Source organism: Poecilia reticulata, chromosome 21 (genome assembly GCF_904066995.2).
Source record: "Poecilia reticulata chromosome 21, P_reticulata-male-v2, whole genome shotgun sequence".
NCBI lineage: Eukaryota > Metazoa > Chordata > Actinopteri > Cyprinodontiformes > Poeciliidae > Poecilia > Poecilia reticulata.
Genome location: NC_088850.1, coordinates 21,575,159 through 21,598,038, shown reverse-complemented (window position 1 = coordinate 21,598,038; position 22,880 = coordinate 21,575,159). Strand labels below are relative to the sequence as shown.

Genomic DNA, 22,880 nt, shown 5'->3' with positions numbered 1-22,880 from the left:
AAAGAGAAACACCAAGAGTTCTTACTTATTCCACAACTCACTTCCTGGTGGCTGTCTGTGTTCATTCTTCGGGCGATAAGAGGCCTGTCTTTATGGCGCAGTGGGGAATGCCACAGCTGCACCGAGTGCATCAACGCCGAGTGTCTATGAAGGAAAACCAACTGCAGGATACCGGATGAGTCCTGAAACCTGAGAGGACAAACACAGCAGAGCAAATTGTCTAATGACGAGAGCCGCCACTGGCTGCTGTCAGTTTGCTTCTTATGCCGAGGAGGCCGGGCTTGTAGCCGAGGAATGTCAGAGTTTACTGTCACGTTTGTTTGCCAAACGTTGGAAACGTACTGTCTGACGCACCACGTTTGAGTCACACCCTCTTTTATTCCTCACGGCATAAAAAAGGACTTAACATGGGGTCATAAAACAATACAAGACCAGGTTTTGGTTGTTAACACAAACCATCAGTCATTCCACCCTCAGCCGTTGCTGACAGTGCATGTGATGCCATCGGTTCCGTCGTTGCTAGGATCCAGACACATTTGTGCAGTGGGGCATATAAGTAAAACCAGATAGCATTTTCAGAACAACTGTAGGTAACTGTTATTTTATTGTATGTGTGATATGTATTTAATATTTTTATTTTGTCTTTTGATATATATTGTCTTTGTTAAAAGCTATAAAATCAGATTAATGCATATTAGCATTATGCTTCTGCTCTGGTTGGTCATATTTATCTTTAAAAAAGAAAAGCGAGAGGAAAAAAAACGTCCAGCAGCACAGGATCCAACACCAGAGGGAGTAATTGTCCAAATATAAAATGTCTCAACCAACATAATTATGAACAAAACTCACATTATGACTGCATTAAGATGTGCAAAGACAACACGTTATAGACAGCAACTTTTCTGACTGATTTAATACCATATGGGTTACATTTTACATGAAGGACACCACATAAGGAGGAGGAAGAAGAAAAGGAAGGAGTTCACACTTCAGCAGCGGTGTAGCATCCTCATGAAGAATGGATGCGCACTATTAGCGCTGGGCCGACTCCTGCGGCGCCTCAAGAAGCTAAACCAGGTGCTCCAAGTGCAACGAACTACATGTCTAAACCAGTTCAACTTTAAAATCTGCTGAATAAAGTGCAGAGGTTCCAATGTGCTATGAATACATCAGGGTGGGTTAAGTTGGTGCATGGCAGCAGCTTTATACAGTCTATACAAGTTTCCAGCGGTTTCTAACTTATTGATTTAGATTTCATTGTCAAAGCGGGCAGAGATCAGACAGCTGGGGCGACTCCGGTGAAGCTGCTCTGCAGAAAAATCTAAAACTACTGCAGAGGCAGATTCTGCTGTTTCCGTCTTTTAGAGCCACTCAGGACTACATGAAGACCCAGTCTAAAATATACCAGGTCTTTGTGGCATTTACATTTACAAAGTTACATTTTCAAAGAAAAATAGTAGCATAACATGATAACCGATTTGAGTTAAAACAATTGTTCCTCCTGCTTCGAAATAATTCCCACATTCTAAGTTGTAATATTGTTACAGCCAACACTTTGTAATATTTTGAAACACAGCCGGAAGGAAAATTATAGAAAACAACCCCAAATAAATTAGTACTAGTTTGCTTATTGCAGGAAGCGGGCATCGATGTTAATCTGCTCTAACAGTACATGCTTCTGTTAGCATGCTAGCTAGTTTTAAAAAGAGCGATGGTTCAGTTTGACTGTTCATTTTTGACTCATTGTCATGTAACTTGAGTTGATAATTTTACTGGCTTTAGGTGTTCTTTAAATTAGAAAGCTGGAGGTTTAACAATTCTGGATTATTTTCTAGTTGTTCTTATAGTAACATATTTTAAGCTAGATGGCTAGCCGTGCGTAGAAACGGGGAGAACTCTGATTGTTGCTATGGATATTCTTGTACTTCTCTCTACAGGGACTTTAAACTGAAGGGACAATTGAACAGAAGATGTTAGCGACTGTTTAATACGACGATATCAATAACAGACCATCGCCCAGACAGTTCACACCTACAGAACAGGGTGCCTACTATAGACAACAGCTACATGGTTAGCATTGTATGCTGAGTTCTAATGTCCATCAAAAACATTGGATTTCAGCTGCACTGAACTCTATGCTAAGTGTTAGATTGTCTCTTATAACGTTCAAGAACCAAAACATATCAAACAGGCTCACATATGTGTCAGTTTTGTCACCTCTATGTAATATTTAGCCATATCCAGCAATAATAGGATCTTCTTCTTAAAGGAACAGTACATGTAGAAAACAGCTTAATGTCACATACAAAAAAGAAAAACTACAATACATGTGTTCTAAATCAAATAAACCATCAACGACTACAGCTAAAACAAAGTAAATTCACCATCAATACACACAGTTCGGTGTCTCTTGGATTTCTTGTCATTGTAAATGATTGGATAATGTCATAGTGGGAAAACGTCTCAGCTCAGATACTCTGTACTCAGGTAGTACTCAGAAGGATTATGCTTTACTCAATCGGGATAAGTTATGTCTGTAGTGATAAACATTTTCTTCGGGTTGAAATTCTGGATCGTGTTACAGAACTGAACACATAAAACTTGCTTATCTTCCTGCAGCTCATAGGTCAGGGTGGTTTGGTTCACCCATCTGTCTCCTATTAACTGGTATTAGAGAATTTACTGTCTTGGACAGAGTGAACTGCGTCTGGTAAAAGTTCTAATCCCAAAACAAGCCACAATATTCCCATTCGACAACACACACGGTAAACACACTCACTGCATGCCTTCACTTCAACTCCAGAGGAAAATCAGATGGGATGGGCTTTTCTTTTCTTTTTCTTGGACTAGAGCTTCACTTTGCCATCTTTTGCAGGTTTTAGCACACAGATGGGAGTGGATTGTGGACATGCCTAGCATACCATCCGGAGCAGATTTTACACAAGTCAGATTGTTCTGGTAGTGGATCACATCCAAATATAAAGAACATGTTTCAGCATGAATGTAAAATACCATGGATTAATAGTGGGGGGGGATTCTCCTATGAAGGAAGATAAACAGATGCTGTCTTTATAAACGATGTTTCTTCATCATGGTGATGCCAAGATGGAGGCTCTAGGAGAGAACACAGCCTGTGTCCTTCTGGGGCTTCAAATCAGGCTCCTTCACCGGCTTTACCTCCTCTTCCTTGGGCTTGGCCTGGTGGGACAGTAGAGCACAGTAAGACATGAACACTGCGTCAGGTCAGCTTTTAATAAAAGCTGTTTAGCATGTCTGAATCAAGCCGTATTAGCATAACGTGACTTGAAGCTGCAGTATGAAATTTTACGAAGATGTGTTTTGTATATATTTCTCAAAGCTGTTAATGTCATGACAGCAAAATGTGAGACAGACAATATGTGAAATAATCCTTGTTGTCCTACTGCTATCTGCAGAAATACACCACTACCAATCAGAGCAAAGAGGAGGATCTCAAAGCTGTCAATCAACCTCATGTACACACTTCTTAATTTGATAATGGTGGAGAAACAACTCATCGTTTATCCACCATCATCTGTGGCTATGCTAACTATCCTTAGCTATTTGTGACAGACTCTGTTGTGTGGAACCAGCTGTAGCATAGCAGAAAGATGTTGAAAATGAGAATTTGTTCTCCATCAACTTACCTGGTTAAATAAGGGTAAAAAAAAAAAAAGAACATAATAAAAAGAGGGGGTGAATAGCAAGTACACGAGGATGATTGTCAGCTCTAAGACCCTCCTCTTGGCTCTGATTGGTCGTTTCTGACAGAGCTGTATATTTCTGCGGATGGCAGTAGGATGACATGGCAAAGACAGGAACACGATTTTTTCACAGATTACCTGTCTCATCTACTCTCAGGACATAGTGACAGAGTTTCAACAAATATGCAAAACAATTTTTTTTTATTTATTTATTTTTTTACAAAAGTTACCTACTGCACCTTTCAAGACTAAAGAGTTATAATGATCTTGAAACAAAAACTAGTGAGGATTTTATAGACCGGGTAATAGTAGATTACTGCATGGTTTCATAAACCGACGGAGCACCTTGTCATTTTTGGCTCCCTTGGTGAGGTCGAAGGCGGCGTAGACCTCAGGAGTGCACTGCTTGCTGAGGGGCGGCAGCTCAAAGGGGACCGGCTCCGCCAGACCGTAGCTGGCCTTCAGCTCCAGCTGGGGAGGCTCAGCAGGAACCTTATGGAAGTATCTGTGGAACGACATCCAAGAGAACATTAAATAGACAAAAAAAAAAGGCAGGAGAACTTTGGGTTGTTCACGTTCTTCTCAGCAGTTTGCTACTGTAAAACTGACTCTAACGTTCAATCAGCTGCTGTTACTGTACAGTTACTGTATGGCCAAGTGTTTAGACAGCAACGACTGTTAAAATACTAACATCATATTTTAAAATATCTCCAAAGATAATTTAGAAGTTTCAAAAACTTTTATGAGCAAATACTAAGAAAGAATATTATACCCAAGTTGATATGAATAATAATTTAATGGATAATGGTACTGATGCAAGAGTGGTGGGTGTGAAAACAAGTTCATATTTCTACCCACAGCTTTGAACGTGCTGTTCTTTTGCTTGAAATTGTGTTTCTTTGTATATAACTTTTTATTCTTTTATTGTGCTACATTTAATAAACTCAAAATGTAACAGTGTTCTCTGGTTCATGTCAGACAGAGGTGTTTCAACGACAGACCACCAGAGTGCACTCCAGCTGAGTCAGCATTAAAATGTGTGTGTGTGTGTGTGCGTGTGTGTGACTCACATGAAGCCGTTCTCTCTCTGGCACTTCTCCAGCGTGGTTTTAATGAGCGCGCCCAGCTTGAGGAAGAACAGCTGCTCTGACGGCTTGGCCGTGGTGCCGGGCCCTTTGGTCTGACGGTACTCTTTACACAGCGCCTCCGCACGGGAGTAACCTGAACACACACTGTGTTAAAACCCACAACATACAGGGAGCACAGTGGGGTCAGGGAGGAAAACACCTCCCACAACTCGTGCCTGGATGTGTACATAACAGGGCAGTATTATGGAAATTTTTTATTCCCTCTGGAAAAACATATCCGGAGTGTTCTTTCATGCATGTCCTTTAGTCTCCCACGGCAACCATTCAGCTGTGCAAAACACCTGGCTGGACCTAGCACAACTTTCGAGGCGGTTTCAGAGCTTGCGCCTCACAGAGCAGCCCTCCCCTCACTCAGCTCCTTCAGACTAGCGACATCAGCAATTCTCAAACTCCTTGTTGAAATGCCTGTCTGCTGAACTCATTATAGGAGCTACTTCTTAGTGAAACATTGGTTCAACAAGCCCCTTCACTGTCCATTTTTAAAACCCATCAGAAAAGTTTTTTTTATCTACTGGCTTTCAACCCACCTGAGACTTGAGTTTACTTAATCTTTATTGGTATTGATTATATCTGCTTTGCTGTATTGTTTTATTGTGTTTTGAATTGAGTTTCTAATTCATTATTCTGTGCTTAGCTTTGTTACTTAATTTTTATATGTTCCTTCATCTTATTACTGATGTTCAGTACTTTGTTTCAGCTGTGGCTGCTGTTAAAGTACTTTATAAATAAAGTTGATGATGATGATGATGAAAAACATTGTTAAAGGGTTAATACAGGAGTCATGTTATGATGAATTCCTGAAGGCAGAGTGTCAAAAGGAGCAGGAGTTCTTAAAGAAACAGAGCTCGAATTTCAAGGTTTTAGATTATGAAGTCAAATATATTTTAAGCCAAATTTGATATATATAGCAACAGACAGCTATATCTTCCAGGTGTATTTTCCAGGTGCTATAAAATGGCACCTGGAAAATACACAATACTGCCCCTTTAAATACATAGTGGCAGGAAACAGGAAGCAAACGCACAGGAAGCACCTGTGGCATCACTGGCAGTCATTTGTTCTGACTCAGACATGACAAGCGGAGAGGAAACACTGCAACATGTAGCCCACTGACACATGATAGCATGTGTAAAGTTACACTATGACATCTCTAAGGTTACAAAACAACGTATGTTCTCAATAAAGCATGGTACTAAAGAAGCGTGTACATTTTTCGGCCTCCTGTAGGGATCTTATAGACTCTCCACATTTGTCACTGGCCAGCAGCGTCTGGCCGTGGTAGCAGAACGCCTGCAAAGGAAAGCAGAAACCGTTGGGACATTTCATGGTTAAACATGTTTTTTCCCCCATCCAAATCAAAGCTTCAAATGTGTGTCAGCTTACATAAGCCATGTAGAAGAACTGCTTCAGCTGCAGATACTTCCTCCACTTGCTGCTGCACTCTGGCTCCAGGGTGTTCAGCGTGTGGTCTGCACCGCCACAGATAAAAACAAGCTTTCACCTCAAACTACCAAAGTAACAATAAACCTACAGGATCAAATGTTAGAAGCATTTTACACTGCCAAGCAATTTGACAGTGTAAAATGCCACATTGCCTTTTCTTTCTTTTTTGTCTTAAAGGTTGCAAAATATAGCGACAAAGTTGCTAAGTTATCAACAGTGGGGTTACTATTAACAACCGTACATGTCAGATGTGCAGATGTCACCCAGTGGGCAGGCAACTTATAACAGTAAAATCCTATACGTGAAAAAATCTGTATTTTTTTTATCTATATTGACAATTTATTGACTTAAAACAAGTTTATATATCTTGCTGAAATGTTACTTTTAAATTTGTGTTTTCTTATTTCAAGTGTGCTAAGATATTTTAACTAAACAAGCCTTGGTAAGACTGTGTTTTTGCAAAGTACAAGGGACATTAACTTAAAACCCCTCTGAGGTACTGATGTATCGTTTTAAATACGTTTTTTTGTTTGTTTTTTTACCTGCTGGTATAAAAACACTGACCAGCTTTCTGATAGAAGTTCGCCGTCTCAAAAGCCAAAGCTGCAATCAGGGCGGCGTTGTGCTTCAGCTCGATGGCTCTGGCAATCGTCACTGGAAAAATGAAACTGAATATTAGTTTTTAGAAGTCAGTTCTGTTTAAAATGATTCAGCACAACACCAAAAACTTACATATCAAAAAAAATAAATACATTTTTTCATAATAAAAAAATTATGAAATAAAGAAGAGTTAAATGTTAGAATTGAAAGAGATTTGACTAAAAACTAACCACATTCATTGTTTTCACCCCCTCACACACAAATACTGTGGTTGTTTTTATTCATTTCATGGTCAGATAGATAAGATTAAGTTTTATTTGTAGCTAAAGAAACATTGTGTCATCAAGTTTGAGTTGCGGTCCAAGTAATTAAAGGTCAGGCTTGTTATTTGTTCATGTGCGTCGCAGCTCCTTTGTGATTTAGTCCTACAGTACCTTCCTGTGCCTCGGCTTGGCACTGGATGAGATACGCGTCCATCACTCGGGGCTCCAGGTCTCGGCCCTTTTCAGCCGGGGTGATGAGGCGGGGAATGTGGACCTCCTATGGTAGAGATACAAAAAGTTGTTGTTTTTTTTGTTGGGTTTTTTTATTAACAGCCCATTGATCTTTTGCTTTCATAAATATGCAGAGTTGGTGCAGCAAAGCCAAGGTCTAGCAGCCAAATGTTGAAGTTTAAACTTCCGGTGCATCTGCTTCACCTTGAGAGTTTTGAAGATTCCAGCTGCAACCTTCAGGCTCTTGTGAACGTCCTTGGCTTCGGGTTCTGTTATGCTTTTAGAGAGGCAAACATGGCCGTCAGTATGCTACAAGAATATCTTCGTCATTTTCTGTGTGGTCAGTTGGCATATTTGGGTGATTGGGGGAACCAACTATCAGCTCAAAACAGTCGACAAAAACACAACCCAGACAGTTTATTACAAATCTTACAGGCTTAAATCAGAAACAACATTTTGTTAATCAATAATTAATTTCAAACTTTTAACAGTAGCATATCCATTTCTCCCCCAGTGTGAAGTTCTGTTTGCATTTTTCCCACTAAAAAAACCAATCAGTGACATTAGTGCTGTTCTACTGCTTAGATCCACTCACTGGTCACTTCATTAGGTACATCAGTTCAATTGGTTATCAACATAAAATGCTGAATCAGTAAATAACATTTCATCAACTCAGTGCATTCAAGCATTTCGATAACTTCCTGAAGTTCAATCTGGCTACAGCAGCAGGAGACCGCTCACCAGGTTCCACTTCTGTCAGTTCAGAACATTAAACTCAGGATACACTTCCATCACACCCACCAGAACTGGACAATGTTAGTTAGCTTGGATAAACGTCGCCTGGTCCGACCAGTCTGGATTTCAGCTGCAACATTCATTTAACCAGAATCTGGTGTAAACAACATGAGAACACAGATCCATTCTTGCCAATATTAATAAGACCTCTGTAAAGTTGCAAAAAGTTGTGAACAAGTGCTTTTTTTTTTCTTTTACATGCTGGAAAAGCAAAACAGACACTTACTTTTCCTTCCCAGCTAGTCTTGAGGCAAACTTGGTGTACCAGACGGCTACATTGAAGGCCATAGAGACCAGCTCAAAGACGGCATCCTGCTGGGCACTAACAGGAGGCCAAAGAGAAACCGAGAGTTAGGATTTCTACAAAACTACAATCTGAACATTACGTCAATCAGATCAGGTTAAATCTGCCCACAAGGGGCCTCAAAACCACCACAGCTTCCTCAAAGATGCTGTTTGATACCTTGGGATGTTTCCTTGTAAGGTGTCAGTCCACTTAAAGTTCTGGATGAACCTCATCTTGTTCTCCTGTGTAGTTCCATCCAGGGACGAGATGAAGCCTGTTGGTCACAGCACAACAAACACGGAAGACGTTTGGTAGGTGCAAGTTAAGGAATGAAAGACAAGGTGCTTGTTGGTTAGCAACTGGCAATTTTCCGTCTCTGCCATTTTGGTTGTGTAGTAGCTCGCTTTTCATATGCAAAGGATAACAACCCCCATTGACAGTAGTCAACAGGTTATTTCTCTTCAGCAACTGTCCGTTTATAGAAAAACATGCTGAAAACAACATGGCCGACGTGAGTGAACTTGCCTTGCAGCAGAGAGAAGTACGCGTCCGAGGCGTTCTTCATGATCTCCGGGGTGCAGGTGGAGTCGGTGAACATCTCCAGCAGCCTCGCTCTGGTCGTCCTCAGGTCACTAAATGCATCACACAGACAGAAATCAGCTGACAATCTTGTCTCTCAAATACCAACAGACTTTCTTCCAGAATGAATAATTGATTCAACTTCTCTGTTTGACATCTAGGATAAATTGTGATTGAATTAAAATGACTTTTTTATTGTAAAGTGCCTTGGGAAGGGTTAGGGTTTGATGTGAATTGGCGCAATAGAAATAAAACAAATGTAATTGATTTAAAAGAATTTACAGAAAATACTAGGAAGCGCCATTATATCTGTCAGTTTCCACATCGTTATGAAACACCTGCTGTACCAGACATGGGCAGGTCTGAGGCTCATGATGGTATGATAACCTGAAGTAAAAATAGCACAGCTTGACGGTATCACCACAACTCTTTTTAAAACAAAAATCCATTACATGATTGATTTCTATGTAGAACAGCTCTCCAGCTTACCAGCTGGGGTTTTAAATCAGTGCTACCTTAATAAAAGTGATGGATGGCTCTTCTTTAGGTTCCAAACTATGATCGTCTGCATTTTGCAACTGGAAAAATTTTACCTCATCTTTATACTTGGTAAAAACATAGTCAATGTAATCACCACCTTTCAGCTACCTGAAGTGTTCAGTAACAGGTAGCGGAGGGGCAACAAACAATATTCTACGCTCTTAGTGAGGAAAAGTTGTTATTTTTAAAAAGATGGCTTCTACTGATACCGTCTGTTAAATCAACAACACTTCTTATCACATTGGATTACTTACCTTTCAAAAAATATTATGACTATTATTTTCCCTGTCATTTTCCCCTAGACCTCCATTACCAAATGAAGAGGATTCAGTGACTTGTGGTTGGGTTTTTTTATTCAAATGATTTCTGGTAAAAACCACAACAGGCGGAGGTGATAAAGGGTGCTTTCAGAGCAGACTACGGGGACATTAAAAATGTCTTCCTTATTTTGCGATTCAGCTCAACATTGATGATTCTGTGTGAGTCTGATAAACAGAAACACACGAGCATCTGAAGAAATTGATATAATGAGAGACAGAAACAGGAAACTGTGAGCTGCTCCTGGTAAAGCGGCTTCGGCCATTACTGAAATGAGCCGTCTGTGTTTACAGGATGGGTACAGTTTGAGCCCTTTGGGCATAAATCTGGATCCTCCCACTTCCTTTCTGAACTGCCCAGCATGGTGTAGAATGGTCCCCTTGTCTCATGTTAACCACAGTGTTGAGGATAAAGTTGGTAACAATTTGCTACAATGATAATGGATATGCAATACAAACTCATAAAATCTGCAACATTGTTGCCTTTTGAAAGAATCCTCACATTAAAGCTGATAAATGTGACTTTTATGATATATATATATATATATATATATATATATATATATATATATATATATATATATATATATATATATATATATATATATATATATATATAGGGCTGCACAGTGGCGCAGTTGGTAGAGCTGTTGCCTTGCAGCAAGAAGGTTCTGGGTTCAATTCCCGGCCCCGGTCTTTCTGCATGGAGTTTGCATGTTCTCCCTGTGCATGCGTGGGTTTTCTCCAGGTACTCCGGTTTCCTCCCACAGTCCAAAAACATGACTGTCATGTTAATTGGCCTCTCCAAATTGCCCCTAGGTGTGTGTGTGTGTGGTTGTTTGTCCTGTGTGTCTCTGTGTTGCCCTGCGACAGACTGGCGACCTGTCCAGGGTGACCCTGCCTCTCACCCGGAACGCTAGCTGGAGATAGGCACCAGCAACCCTCCCGACCCCACTAAGGGACAAGGGTGCAAGAAAATGGATGGATATATATTTTTTTTATTACATATTTCTTGAAATTAATACTATATCCTGACAAGATTGGTATGAGACCGATAACATGTGAAAAGATCAATCTCCTCCACCTCCTTCCGGTGCTACTATTTCCATATGAATAAATGCGCCCTAAACCAAGCAATCAGAGCCAAGAGGAGGGTCTGAGCGCTGATATTCATCTTTGTGTATTCGCTGCTAAATGTGCTAATGGTGGAGAAACAACTTACTGCTACAGAAAAATTGTTTATCCGCTGTCAAAGGTGGCTGTGCTAACTAGCCTTAACATTCATGACAGACTCTGCTGACAGGAAAAAACTGGGAAAGGAACGAGGGATGAGCAGTGCCACACAAGATTGTAATTGACAGCACTAAGACTCGGCTCCAGGCTCTGACTGATTGCTTCTAGTTCGTAGTGGGAGAAGGCAGAGAAGCTACATTTTTTTCCAAAGACTGTCTGTCTCATACCACACTGTAACAACATGGTGATAGTTTCAACAAATGTGTAAAAAGTATATACATTTTATATAAAGGTCACACACTGTAGCTTTAAAACTGTGATGATGACGCGTCCAGAACATGTTGTGCAACCCTAACATGGGCTGATACAGACCGGGAACCGAGTTGATACACCATTATGATTTAACACCAATCAAACCCTCTTGAATATTTACACCTGTCACTTTTTTCCAGTTTGAACGACATCTTGTTTATTACTAAATGTTCCCTTGCTGCCTAATATTTCTATTAATATTTCTAGAATTGTGCTTTTAATAGCTATTACATTAGTTCTGATTTGTTCTTTTTCTAACCTTTGTTCATCTTTTTTTTTTTATTGAGGCATTACATGTTTGTACAAGTACTCCCTCTAATATTTCTGAATTAATGTCCCACCACTAACAATTATTACAGTGAACTGATAAACACTTGCATTTTTTTAACCTGGTAGTGGTCTTACTGTTATGTCTGTGTATCAATGTATCTTTCAGTTTTCTGTGGTTTTTAATGTCCACGTTGAGTGTGCTGTAACATTTAGGTGGTCAGCCCACATGTATAATCAAAACAACGCCAAAGTGTTGTATATTAAGTTTAACAGTAACCTGTCAGAGGAACATGTTTGGTGATAACGTCGCTCTGTTTCAGCTGGTGAACATTAGACTTACTTGCATATCTTGTTGGCAGCCGGGCTCCCTGCCACACCATAGAAGTTAAAGGACACCGGCGCTGTTGCCTTCAGTGGGTTTCTGTGAAACCAATGGGCCATTATGTGGACAGGGGCACACCTACAGAGGGAAGGCTACAACACAGTGACAACAGGTTAATGACACCAACACGCTTGCTGTGTGGCTAGGATAGAGACTAGTTCGTAAACAGCTCGTTTCACTTATTATTTCTCCAACACGCGACGTTTGTAAGCGAATGAGAAGGCTTCCTACGTCACTTTTACGACGTCGAGGCTACATCTCGCCGTGTTAGTACTCTGATAAAACACCTTTCACATCAGTTCAAACACACTTCGAATCACAGAAAGACCCATACTATTGTCCCAGTCATGAACTGTGTCTAATTGTGTTATTTTTTCCTACTACAGAAAGACAAAAGTCCATGACGTCAGCTAACAGAGAGCAACCACAGCTAACTGGCTAGCTGGCTAAATGTACAACCGCCAGCAGGAATAGTTCGATAGGGTAAACACAGAGTTTTCAGATGGCTTTATAAATATACCCAAACTGGTTTGACTGTAGCTGAACTTCGACTGTTTACCTGTCAATGCGTCGCCGTAGGTTAGCGATTTGGTTGCCTGGAAAGTCTGACAGTGACAACTAACTCACTTCCGGAAATAAACACGAAACAGAGGCAGACCAATGAAAACGGGCGGTCTTGTCACGTGACATACTGGAGCAAAAGATAGCAGTTCAGATCTTTACTCACTTTAGGAGGTTTCTGTACGGCTTTTGACATGTAAAATACAATGCGCAGTGCATTTCTTGTTTGGAAGGAGTTTTACTTATAGTACAGTTTTAACAGTTTAAGGGTTTGTTCCTTTTCTAGCACATTAAACATACCTTATGCAATAAATGTAATTGCAGATATTGTGCTTCTAAAATTTGTCATTATAATATAACATTAAGCAAAAATTGTGTTCATGAATGATTGTAAACTGTAAATCTATAAACTGAGGCCAAACAGATAACAACTCTTCCTGACCTGTGTGATCCTTGTTTTATATTTTAGAAAGTCACCTTTTAACCAACTAGGCACATTTGCAGCCATAGTTTGTATGGTTATTGATTTCAACGTAATTACTAGTTTTGTATATTTTGATTAGTCTCTTTATCATATACTACAAATAGCCATTGCTATAATTTGAGTGTATTCACAAAATTGAGTTGTCCTGTTTCTATCTTGTTTCAACAAAGCATTTTTTCTCTCAGCACAATTCAACTCACTAATGTAACTTAATTGGATTCTTTTTCCCCCCATTCATTTTTGTACCATGATCCTCCCTTTTCTTGATTTCTCAGGTTGCCACAAAAAAAGCGACACTACACTGAAACAATTAATCGGAATAATCATGATGAATCGATTATTGAAATTAATCGCCAGCTGTAGTATACAATGCCAAAAAGGCCAGTTGCTGAAAAAAAACTATATATTCAGAATAATTAAGCCATAACTGTACAAATCATGTAAACAGTTTGTATTTAAAATATAAACAGCTTTGTCCATAAATATGTTCTACCCAAAAATCCACAAGTGGCAGTTTTATCTTTACCCAGTTCAAATAGTGGAATACTATCTGTAAATATGTTTTAGCCATTAAAACGTTTTTAAAAATCTTAACGTATTTCTAAAATTTCATGAAAACGGACCGCAAGTTGAACCCAGATTTTTTTTTTATTGTTGAGGTGCTTTAAAAGAAAAATACCATGCAATGTCACTTTACAAAATTTTTATTAGCATTTTTTAAAGAAATTATGAAAGTTCATGTTTTTCACAAGTATTTTCCCATCTAACAAATTATGTCCAGCTACTTCAAGTGATGATCAAAACAAATCAATAGAGGAAAAAAAGTGACCAAAAAAAAAACATTGATTCGTGCCCAAAAAAGTTGTCATTAATTAGTTCACACGCAAAATTAATGGAAATTATCATTTGTGCACTGGATTGTCATCGTCTCTCCCAACGTCAATGTTGACATTGAGATGTTCTTGTTAGCAAAAACACAAGCAGAAATTCATTTCACAATCACATTTAATACAAATCAGGTGCACACAACCAGGGTTAGGAAATAAGCCCCAATCAAATCGCTTTAACCATAAATCACCATTTAGATTTGAATGAATAAAACCACCAGAACCAAAACAATATCCCAAAAGAAAGAAAAAAGATTTCCCAAAATTGTAAATATGGTTTAAGTACTTAGTTTTTTTAGTTTTTATAGTCAGTGCATTTTAAGAAGAAATCTCCGAACAAGGCACTTTTGGTCAGATTGAAGGCAAAAACAAAATTACATAAAAAAATAATGAAACAGAAGGAAATTATTTTTTGTCTTAAATAAAATTCTCATTTAGTTCATTCTGTTCTCATTTAAAAAGAAAATCAATCTGTGAACATAGAAGGTGCAAATATTGAAAAGCAGCATTGCAGGTGATCCTGATGTTTGCAGAACCAAAATCCTGGTTCCAAAAGGTCACTCTTTGGCCTATCAAAAAGTAAATAAAACCATAAGAAAAAAAAGTACTTTCTGGTTCTCTAACTGGAGATCAATACAATAGGAAAAGGACAAAAATGCCCCAAATGTCCAGTACAGAAACAGTTCACGTGAACAAAATAAGGAACTACAACAACACATGAACAAACCCCAAAATTCATCAAATTTGATGAAGGTAGATGAACATTTTGAAACCAAGTCTGTACATTTGCCTCTATGTTATCTCATTTACAATCGTACCATCATAAACATATGGAAACATCTATAAACAACTTCCCCTAAACAGCTATACAGACGCAGAAATTGTTCCTCAAATGCGTTTCTAGAAACATACAAATAAACAGAATACGAAGGGGTTTCACTTGAGAGGAAGTTAAATTGGTATAAAATGTACCCTCTTGATATCGTTTAATCCAACATTGAATCACATCTCCGGATGCTTTTGGCTTGTGAGGCAGACAGAAATTCAAAAGGCTGAGCTTGCAGTCACAATGTAAAGACTTTGGCACTTGTGGAACTTTGGTGAAATTAAAACTTAAAGTTCAGATATGATCAGCATGCAAATTTGCACTTTGTCCCATAGTCATTAGGTGATGACTTTGGTGGTTGAGAGAGAAAGAACCCAAAATCCATTACATCCCGAGACACACATGGAAGGTTCTTCAAGATGGCACATTTGTAGACTATCGATGAAAAGGCGGAGCTCATAGACGTTTGGAATAATTGTTGCATAGAACATGGTCTCGGACATCTCCCCAGCCTCCGTTCTTCATGTGCGCCTTGTGCTCCACTGGCTCCTCCCTACTGAGGACAAGGCGTGAAGGAAAGAGACCTTCCTTGGCCTTCTGAAGGCTCTCCTCTACCTTTTGCCAGGCCTGTTCTGGTCTGCAGTTGTCCTTCTGGTGGAGACCGCAGTCTCCGGTGTGTAGAACCCTGGAACCCTCCGTAACCAGCACCTTAAGGGGCTTTGATATGCAGGTTCCAGACAGATACTGCAGAGTCCAGTCCCAGTTGTAATCATCGTAGGTGCAAAAGTCATTGCTGCAGCCCATCAGCTTGTAGTAAACCTCCCTAGAGATGCCCATGCCTATGTTGTGCTTAGCCGACATCCATCCCGAGGTCAACACCTTATCAGACATGCTGGTGAAATCTATCACACCGTTGTGGTTGCCCAAAGCCAGCATGTCGCAGTCTAGGCAACTTGTCTTCCTAAACTCAATCATTAATTTATAAAAGTGGAAAAAGTCTGGTAAGATGTAGTTGTCTTCCTCGAGGAAGACAGCATAGCCGCTGTAGCCCTGCATCACCTGAACTCGCTCCCAAACAAAGTGCAGCTTCCACCACCAGTGGTGTTTGGTTTGAGTGATGAAGGCCTCCCTGTAGTGTCCGTATGAGTCAGGGTGGTCCGCATTGAGGCATCCTGTTTTCCGAGCCATGTCCTTGGACACGTCTCGGGGACAGTCTCGTGGGTCCTGCCCAGGAAACTCTTTGGGATACAGCTGGGTACTGAAGGGGAAATAAATCTGCAGTACCTTGCAGAAAGTTATCCCTTGCACAATTGTGTTGATTTCCTGTGAAAAATAGTCGTGGCTGAAGATGAGGAGAAAACTGTGCACCTCAGCAGCTCTTTCCAGTGACCTGATGAGGAGCTGGAGGTATTCGGGCCTGTTGTGAACCTGCACAACCAGCACCAGCTGGGGCTCCCCGGGAAACCTATCTGCATTATGGACACACTGCTTGTAATTGGCACTGTAAACGGACCGAGTCAATTCTGACACAGAGCCGAAGTTAAATATCTCGCAAGAATTCTTTCCCCGATTTTCATTACTGCTGCTGTATGGTGTCGTGTCCTCTTCAGAAAGTAACACACGTGTTGAAAACAAGAGAGTCACAAGTACAAAGACAACTCCGAGCAGCAGGAGCAGATTCCGTCTGAGCAGCCGAAACCTCATATTTTCTTTCCTGAAAGCAAACTTTGGACTTCAGCAGATATGGCTTTTATTCACCTCCTCGCACGAGTCTGCATCGTTAAAAGTCCCCGCCGCGCCGCGACCCTCCGTTTCCTGGTGCGGCTCTTCAAAGGAAGCCCCAAAACGCCGCGTGACGTTTTCTCTTAAAATCCGAGCGCAACCTTTTTCTCCAACACAGCGGTCTTTCCACTGGAAAACCGAGTCATTTCCCCAAGCAGTCGCTCCCAGAAAGAACCTATGGAGCGAAATAAAATTTCAGAAAGAAAAAAAAACAAACAAACTTCACACAAGTCTTCTGTTTGTTGTGAGTTTCCAAAAAAGAAGCGGACACACTTACCCGAGTTAAGAGTGAAGTGACAACACGTTAATACCAGGAAGAGAATGACAGAACGGTGATACAAGTTATTGACTGCTGACGTGTACAATCCAGCCAACGAGGAGAGAGCGCGAGCTGCTCCTCAGCGAATCATTGTCCTGCCCTCGGTCATGTAACATGAGAAGGAAATGTAATCCGTAACCAGCAGGATACTTTTGAAAACTCTTACCTTCATAACACTTTATTGTTCGTATAAAGGGTTCCTACGTGTAAACTAGAAAAACTATGGAACTGATTTTTTACCCCAGGTCTACATACATGGAAAAATCTACAACATGGTAGTTTATTCTTTATCCTATTTCCTAAAACATGTCTTTATCTCCACTTTGTGTTTAATCCTTTCCCACTTTCTTGACACTTGTTCTATACTTTCTTTCTTATGTCTTTCATTCATTCTTTGTGTCCTGTCTTAATTCTTTGTCTTTATCCTTCCTTTTGCTTCTTCTGCCCTTCCATGTGTCCCTCCTTTCATTTGTCTTTTAATTTCTTTGTTTTTCTCCGTTACATCTTTTCATTTCTCCCTTGCCTCCACCATGTTCCAATTCTTCTATCCTTCCTGTTATCAATACTGCTGCTGCCCTTCGTTGTGTCATTTTTATCTTCTTCCCGCAATCTTCCCTAATGTTCCCTTCTCAATGTTTCCCGTTTTCTTTCTTGTCTCTTTCTCCTATTGTCGTTCTTCATGTCTCCGAAATTGTCAAGTTCCATATTCTGGACTGATACATCTGCCAGCAAACTTTGGAGATCAGAGTCTGGAAATGTTTTTTTTTTTTTCACGTAAAGTCTGTAGGACCCCTTGGTGTATTCATCATTAGAACGTCAGTGTAAAGTAATGGATTCCCGTCAAGTAATAAAGTTAGACAGCTCTCTGTTTTTATGTCATTTAGAAAGAAAAAGAACATCCAAATCCTTTGGCCCTGGCTTTATGTGTACATGTCTTGCTGGTTTAGCAAATAACAAAAACATGGTCGTGGCTATGCCTGAAACCATTAGGCTGAAAAACCTGATATCCCTGTCAGGAGGAGACAACAGAAGATGGAACCAGAGAGGCTGGGACTTGTGTCAAAAACTGGGTCAGTATTATGCTGCAACAAGATCCTGTCGCATGGAGAGTTAAGATATGCACTGGTGCATAAAGAAAAAACAATTTAAAATCTTATTAAAAATGATATTATCAAGAACCTGGCACGGGACTGTTCTGTTTGGATAAGAAAATGCAAATATGTCCTGCAATATATTATCACATAACACCACATATTTGCATTATCTCTTGTGGGAAAAGGCTTCAAGACCAACCTTTTTCAGTCTAGGGGAAGTACATTTACTCAAACACTGGGATTGGTCTAACAAAGTTTTATTTTGATGCCGTTTATTTTTTATACTTCAGAGAAAAAGGTAACTTGACAGTAGGGCAACAAGCTTCTGTCATTTGTACTTAGCAATTCAAAGTTTTACAGAATAAAGGACAATAAAACAACAAATAGCACCGTAAGTGAAATAAAACATTACAACAATGACAAAATAATGTGGGCATTACATAGAAAGAAAACCATAGAATGTGAATTTAAAATAAATAATTGCTGTGAACAATAATATTAAACAAAAACAAAAAAAAAACAGTTCCTATACATCTCATGTTTTCAGGGAGTTTGACCCAGAACTCAGGAGCACAGAAACCTGATGCTGCCTTCCTTTGTTCCCTTCCGGCACTCTAAACATGGAGTAGACAGGTTTCTCCGGCCTTGAGGGGTCCAGATAGGTCACACCTCATCAGTTAGTCTAAGTCTCAAGTATTTAGGTCTAAAACTGTCCTGCGCTTTTGACCAACAATATATTTTAACACCTCCTCAGATTTTGGGCAACAACCTACTTCCCTCAGAGGGAGCACTGAAGATGGGTTTTGGTTAGATTGTCCAGCAAGACAATGACCCGAAGCACACAGGTAGTGTAACTAAGGAGTGGCTCCGTAAAAAGCATTTCCAGGTCTTGGGGTAGCCCAGCCGGTCCAGACCTGAAACCAATAGAAATATCTGTAAAGATATCTGAACTAAATATGAAGTTTCAGGTTTCAGGTTATCAAATACTTATTTCATGCAATAAAACGCTAAAAAAAATCGCACCATGTGATATTCTGTTTTATTCTTAGATTCTGTCTCTCACTGTTAAGGTGTAGTTAAAAACAATTACAACTCTCTTAATTCTTTGGAAGTGGAGAAACTTAAAAAATAAAATTAGTTTGTTTTTTTAATCAGCAGCATATCAAATACTTATCTTTCCCACTGCATATGTACTGTAGCCTTGAGAAACACCATGTCTGATCTGTTTTTGTAACCTAAATTAACAAATTTGCTGATAAGATGAAGTGAGAAAACTTAAGTTTTGGTAGTACTCAGTAGTCTGGTCATCAGCTTCCTAAATAATTCTACTTGATTCTCATCTCCCTTCACTGTTTCACCTGAGATTTCTCCCACTGAACTCAATTTCTCAAGATGAATTTCAACGGGACCAATCAGTGAAAAGAAGGAACGATGACATCAATTTTCTACACAGTTTTAGAACTGTAGTCTACCTGTTGTTGTGATTTTAGCAAAGTGAACAAAGCCATTAAGTCTGTTCTGGTCTTGTTTAATACAATTTATTGCTGGCGGAGATGCTGTATCCTGCAGCTATTATCCTGCAGCCATCTTGTTCGGCTCAGCACTTTTCTCTTGACACTGGCGAGTGGTTGTTTACAGCACAGGCAATTTCCACATAGCTTCATAGTGCAGCTTCCTTTGCAACCAAGGTGGTGCATTAAAGCCAAACATTAGTGATTGGGTAAAATCAGATCCAAGGCGTGGACTCTGTTTAAAACCACAACAGAGTCCACACCTCCAGGAAGTCATAATTTCTCAATTGCTAAAAACCCAGACACTGTACTAAGCTAAACATAAAAAAGAGCTAGTTTGCTAGCTAATCAGTTATTATGAAAATTGTCTGAATGATCTGGAGTTTCTGGAGAACTACTAAGCTACCATCCATGGAGCCAAACGTTGTGTCAGACTGTCAGCATTGAGTGTTTGGTGCTTTTATTGATTCATTCATGGCAAAAGGTGGGAAGGCTTTTTAGAAATGTCATCCCTTACATCTGCTCATCTTTCACTTGCACCAGCAGGCATGAGTGTGTTCTTTTATATGACAGCTTTATCACATTTCAGAGGTTTACATGCAGCGATGCTGTAAAAGTCAAGAGTTATTAACAACATAGGTGCCTAAAACACATTTTATGTGTTTTCCCCATTCACTGCGCTGTTGTATGTTAAATATGTAGAACTAATTCAGATTATGACATTAGCTTTTCATTGTTACTTATGAACATTTGCATTTTATTTGTTAATGGCAGCTGCAGCAAATGCAAATATCTCTATCCTGTACCTCATGGTTAATGAAGGGTCCCATAGAAGGGGCCTGTTACTAGTTTTTTTATCTTCTTTTCTTTCATGTGAATTAGATTTTCATATTTACTGTGTTCATTTGGTAATAAAATCAGGTGGTCTGGATGTCTGGTTAGAGATCATCTGTACAAGAGAAAGAAGTGAAAGGATGCATTTTGGACAAAGTGTCGCTGAAAATATATCTTTGAGAGTTGCATAATTCTCTGGCTGGAAATTGTTTCCAAATTTAGTTCAAGTATAGGAACTGAGTGTTTGTGAAAGATTTGCTCTGCTGTACACAGGATGGTGAGTTTAAACACACAAATAGTGTCAGGAAGTTTGATCTCGTCAGTTGGAAGTTGAGTGGAAGTGCGTTGGATAACATAAATAAAGAAGTGGAGTGATTTCTGCAATAACAAACACGGCAGTCTGCTGACTGCAGCCTGGAAAGTGTCCAGATTTAGTAAAACTGTTGACACTTGCAGTATTAAATTCGGAACCATCAACTCGTTTTGGACCTATGTTTGGATTTCTCTTTGCTTTAAATGATCGGAGGAGTTCCTGGTGTTAAGCTGCCCAGACCAGCTGGAGGGAGAAACAACAGGAAAAACACATTTTATGTTATATTTTGTTAGTTTCTCTACTTCTGAAGCCATTTAGTAACACACGCACACCACACTAAAACAGACATTTTAATCTAAATGTTTTACTTTTCTTTTTTTTCCCTCAACATTTTAAATAAAAATCTGACAAAACCTTTTACTGTTTTGGGTCAGTTATGATTACCCAACATGTTGATGTTTGATAAACACCAGACCAGTGAGAGTTGTTTGAACTTCTTCAAACTCAGTCTACATACATCTGGGTTTACTAAAACACAGACCAGAAATTCTTGTCCATTTCTAGATTTTATGACAGGAGTAAAATGGCTGCACTATATCTCCAATATAGGAAAGATGAGCAAAGTTTCACCTTTTATTCTAAGGCACATTTGACCAAAATAAATTTCAATTTCAATTATGCTTTTGAGAAATTTCCCAAAATCTGCATCAGAATACCCAAAAGATACCAGGCACAGCCCAATTCCCTATGGAATATGTACTGTTACTATTGTACAAGACAGTACATGCTGCAAAACACTAAGTAAAATGCGGTTGCCATGGTGGCTCCTGTAGATGTTACCTCAGGTGCAGATCTATTATCTGGGGGCGTGGCCTGGGCTGAGTGTTGTAGTCACACCTGTTTACAATCTTCTAATCCATTTTACAGAGTATGTACTTAAGACTAATTGTCAAACATACTGGTTAGAAAGTCAAGCCAAAACTAACCGGAACTAAAGTTTATTTTTTAAGCATTCTATTCTGTTTTCCAGAGCAAAGATTCACCTTATTGTGAAGAAAAAAAAAACGACTCTTCAAGAAACTATTCAACACTGTTATCTTTCCCTGAGAGGCTTCCTGCATGTGGGTTAGAAAATGACCCCCTATCAGAACAATAATAGCCTCCGATTGTAGCATGAGAACATTTGAATGCTTTATAAATTTGCAGGGTTCATTTTTCACTTCCACTCTGTTGATTTGATCACATTTTATTATTATTATCTTTGTAGAGGACCAATGTTGTTGAATTTTTAGTTTTCTGATAGATGTGAGATGTCCAAGTATCACAAAGAGTCCATAAAGCTGTGCTGATCAGCTTTAAAAAAACAACAACAAAAGAATCATATGAAAAAAAAATCTGTTATTTTTAATTTAAAGGAAGTGTGCTACTGGCAATTCTGTTAAAACACTCATTTTGTCACATTGGGGAGACTTGGGAGTTATTTCTTCTTTTTTCAATGTTATATTTCTCTGAAATATTTAGCATAATACTTATGCTACGGCAACAAGAGATGAATTTACTTTAAGACTTTTCACACATCTTTGCCAGGCCTTCTAATAATACGAGTTGCAACAGGCACATGCACAGGGGGGCGCTGGGGGTGCCCCCCTGTGCATGTGCTTTTGCTCCTTGCCCCCATGTGCCCTTTTGGTCAAATTCTTTTTTTCTTTTTTTTTCTTTTGGTATTATTATTTTCTAAGCCCTCTTCTGACACATAATAACATGTACTAAAATTATTTGTTTTTTGTTGGGTTTTTTTTTTGTACAACATAATAAGCCGGTCGCCTTGTTACCTTGTTACCTGAGTCATGTGTGACGCATGACACAATTGCCTCTCGTGCAGTGAGATAAGGCGGATAACTGCGGAGCTGAATGTAGCGAACGTTCCAGATTACAGAACAGTTTTTGGTGGATTAAAAATAACGTTTTTGGTGAATAAAGTGGAGTAAACTTGCTACTTGTCAGATAACGGAAAACGTTGAAAGTATTGCTTCTGCTTCATCATGGAGTAGCGGTTTAAGCAGAGAGGTAATGAAATACAACAGACACTGACAGGTCTCTGCGTCTGCCTTTCTCTGAAGAACTACTGAGTGGGAAGAGACAGCCAGG

At 39.5% G+C, this 22,880-nt stretch overlaps 2 protein-coding genes across 2 annotated transcripts; both read right to left on the bottom strand.

Moving 5' to 3' along the window:
• Nucleotides 1-896: 896 nt before the first annotated feature.
• brox (BRO1 domain and CAAX motif containing) lies at nt 897-12,820 on the bottom strand. The gene is made up of 13 exons (XM_008398131.3): nt 12,681-12,820; nt 12,080-12,213; nt 9,014-9,120; nt 8,666-8,762; nt 8,429-8,524; nt 7,612-7,684; nt 7,348-7,453; nt 6,878-6,967; nt 6,254-6,339; nt 6,079-6,160; nt 4,793-4,943; nt 4,068-4,227; nt 897-3,198 (listed from the first exon to the last, which is right to left on the bottom strand). Exons 2-13 carry the CDS (start codon nt 12,178-12,180, stop codon nt 3,115-3,117), a joined length of 1,233 nt encoding a protein of 410 aa, XP_008396353.1. The 5' UTR covers nt 12,181-12,213; nt 12,681-12,820; the 3' UTR covers nt 897-3,114.
• Nucleotides 12,821-13,854: 1,034 nt separating this feature from the next.
• Nucleotides 13,855-17,099, bottom strand: LOC103457757 (alpha-1,6-mannosyl-glycoprotein 2-beta-N-acetylglucosaminyltransferase). Its single transcript, XM_008398132.3, has 2 exons — nt 16,939-17,099; nt 13,855-16,836 (listed from the first exon to the last, which is right to left on the bottom strand). The coding sequence occupies exon 2, from the start codon at nt 16,581-16,583 to the stop codon at nt 15,336-15,338; it is 1,248 nt and encodes a 415-aa protein (XP_008396354.1). The 5' UTR covers nt 16,584-16,836; nt 16,939-17,099; the 3' UTR covers nt 13,855-15,335.
• Between the last annotated feature and the right edge of the window lie 5,781 nt (nt 17,100-22,880).

Excerpts from the sequence above, each read along its gene's own strand:
- brox (XM_008398131.3), bottom strand. The coding sequence starts at position 12,180 with ATGGCCCATTGGTTTCACAGAAACCCACTGAAGGCAACAGCGCCGGTG. Across the intron at positions 7,685-8,428 it reads AGACTAGCTGGGAAGGAAAA|CATAACAGAACCCGAAGCCA; the intron begins GTAAGTGTCTGT and ends CCTCTCTAAAAG. Across the intron at positions 6,968-7,347 it reads CCAAGCCGAGGCACAGGAAG|TGACGATTGCCAGAGCCATC; the intron begins GTACTGTAGGAC and ends TCATTTTTCCAG.
- LOC103457757 (XM_008398132.3), bottom strand. The coding sequence starts at position 16,583 with ATGAGGTTTCGGCTGCTCAGACGGAATCTGCTCCTGCTGCTCGGAGTT.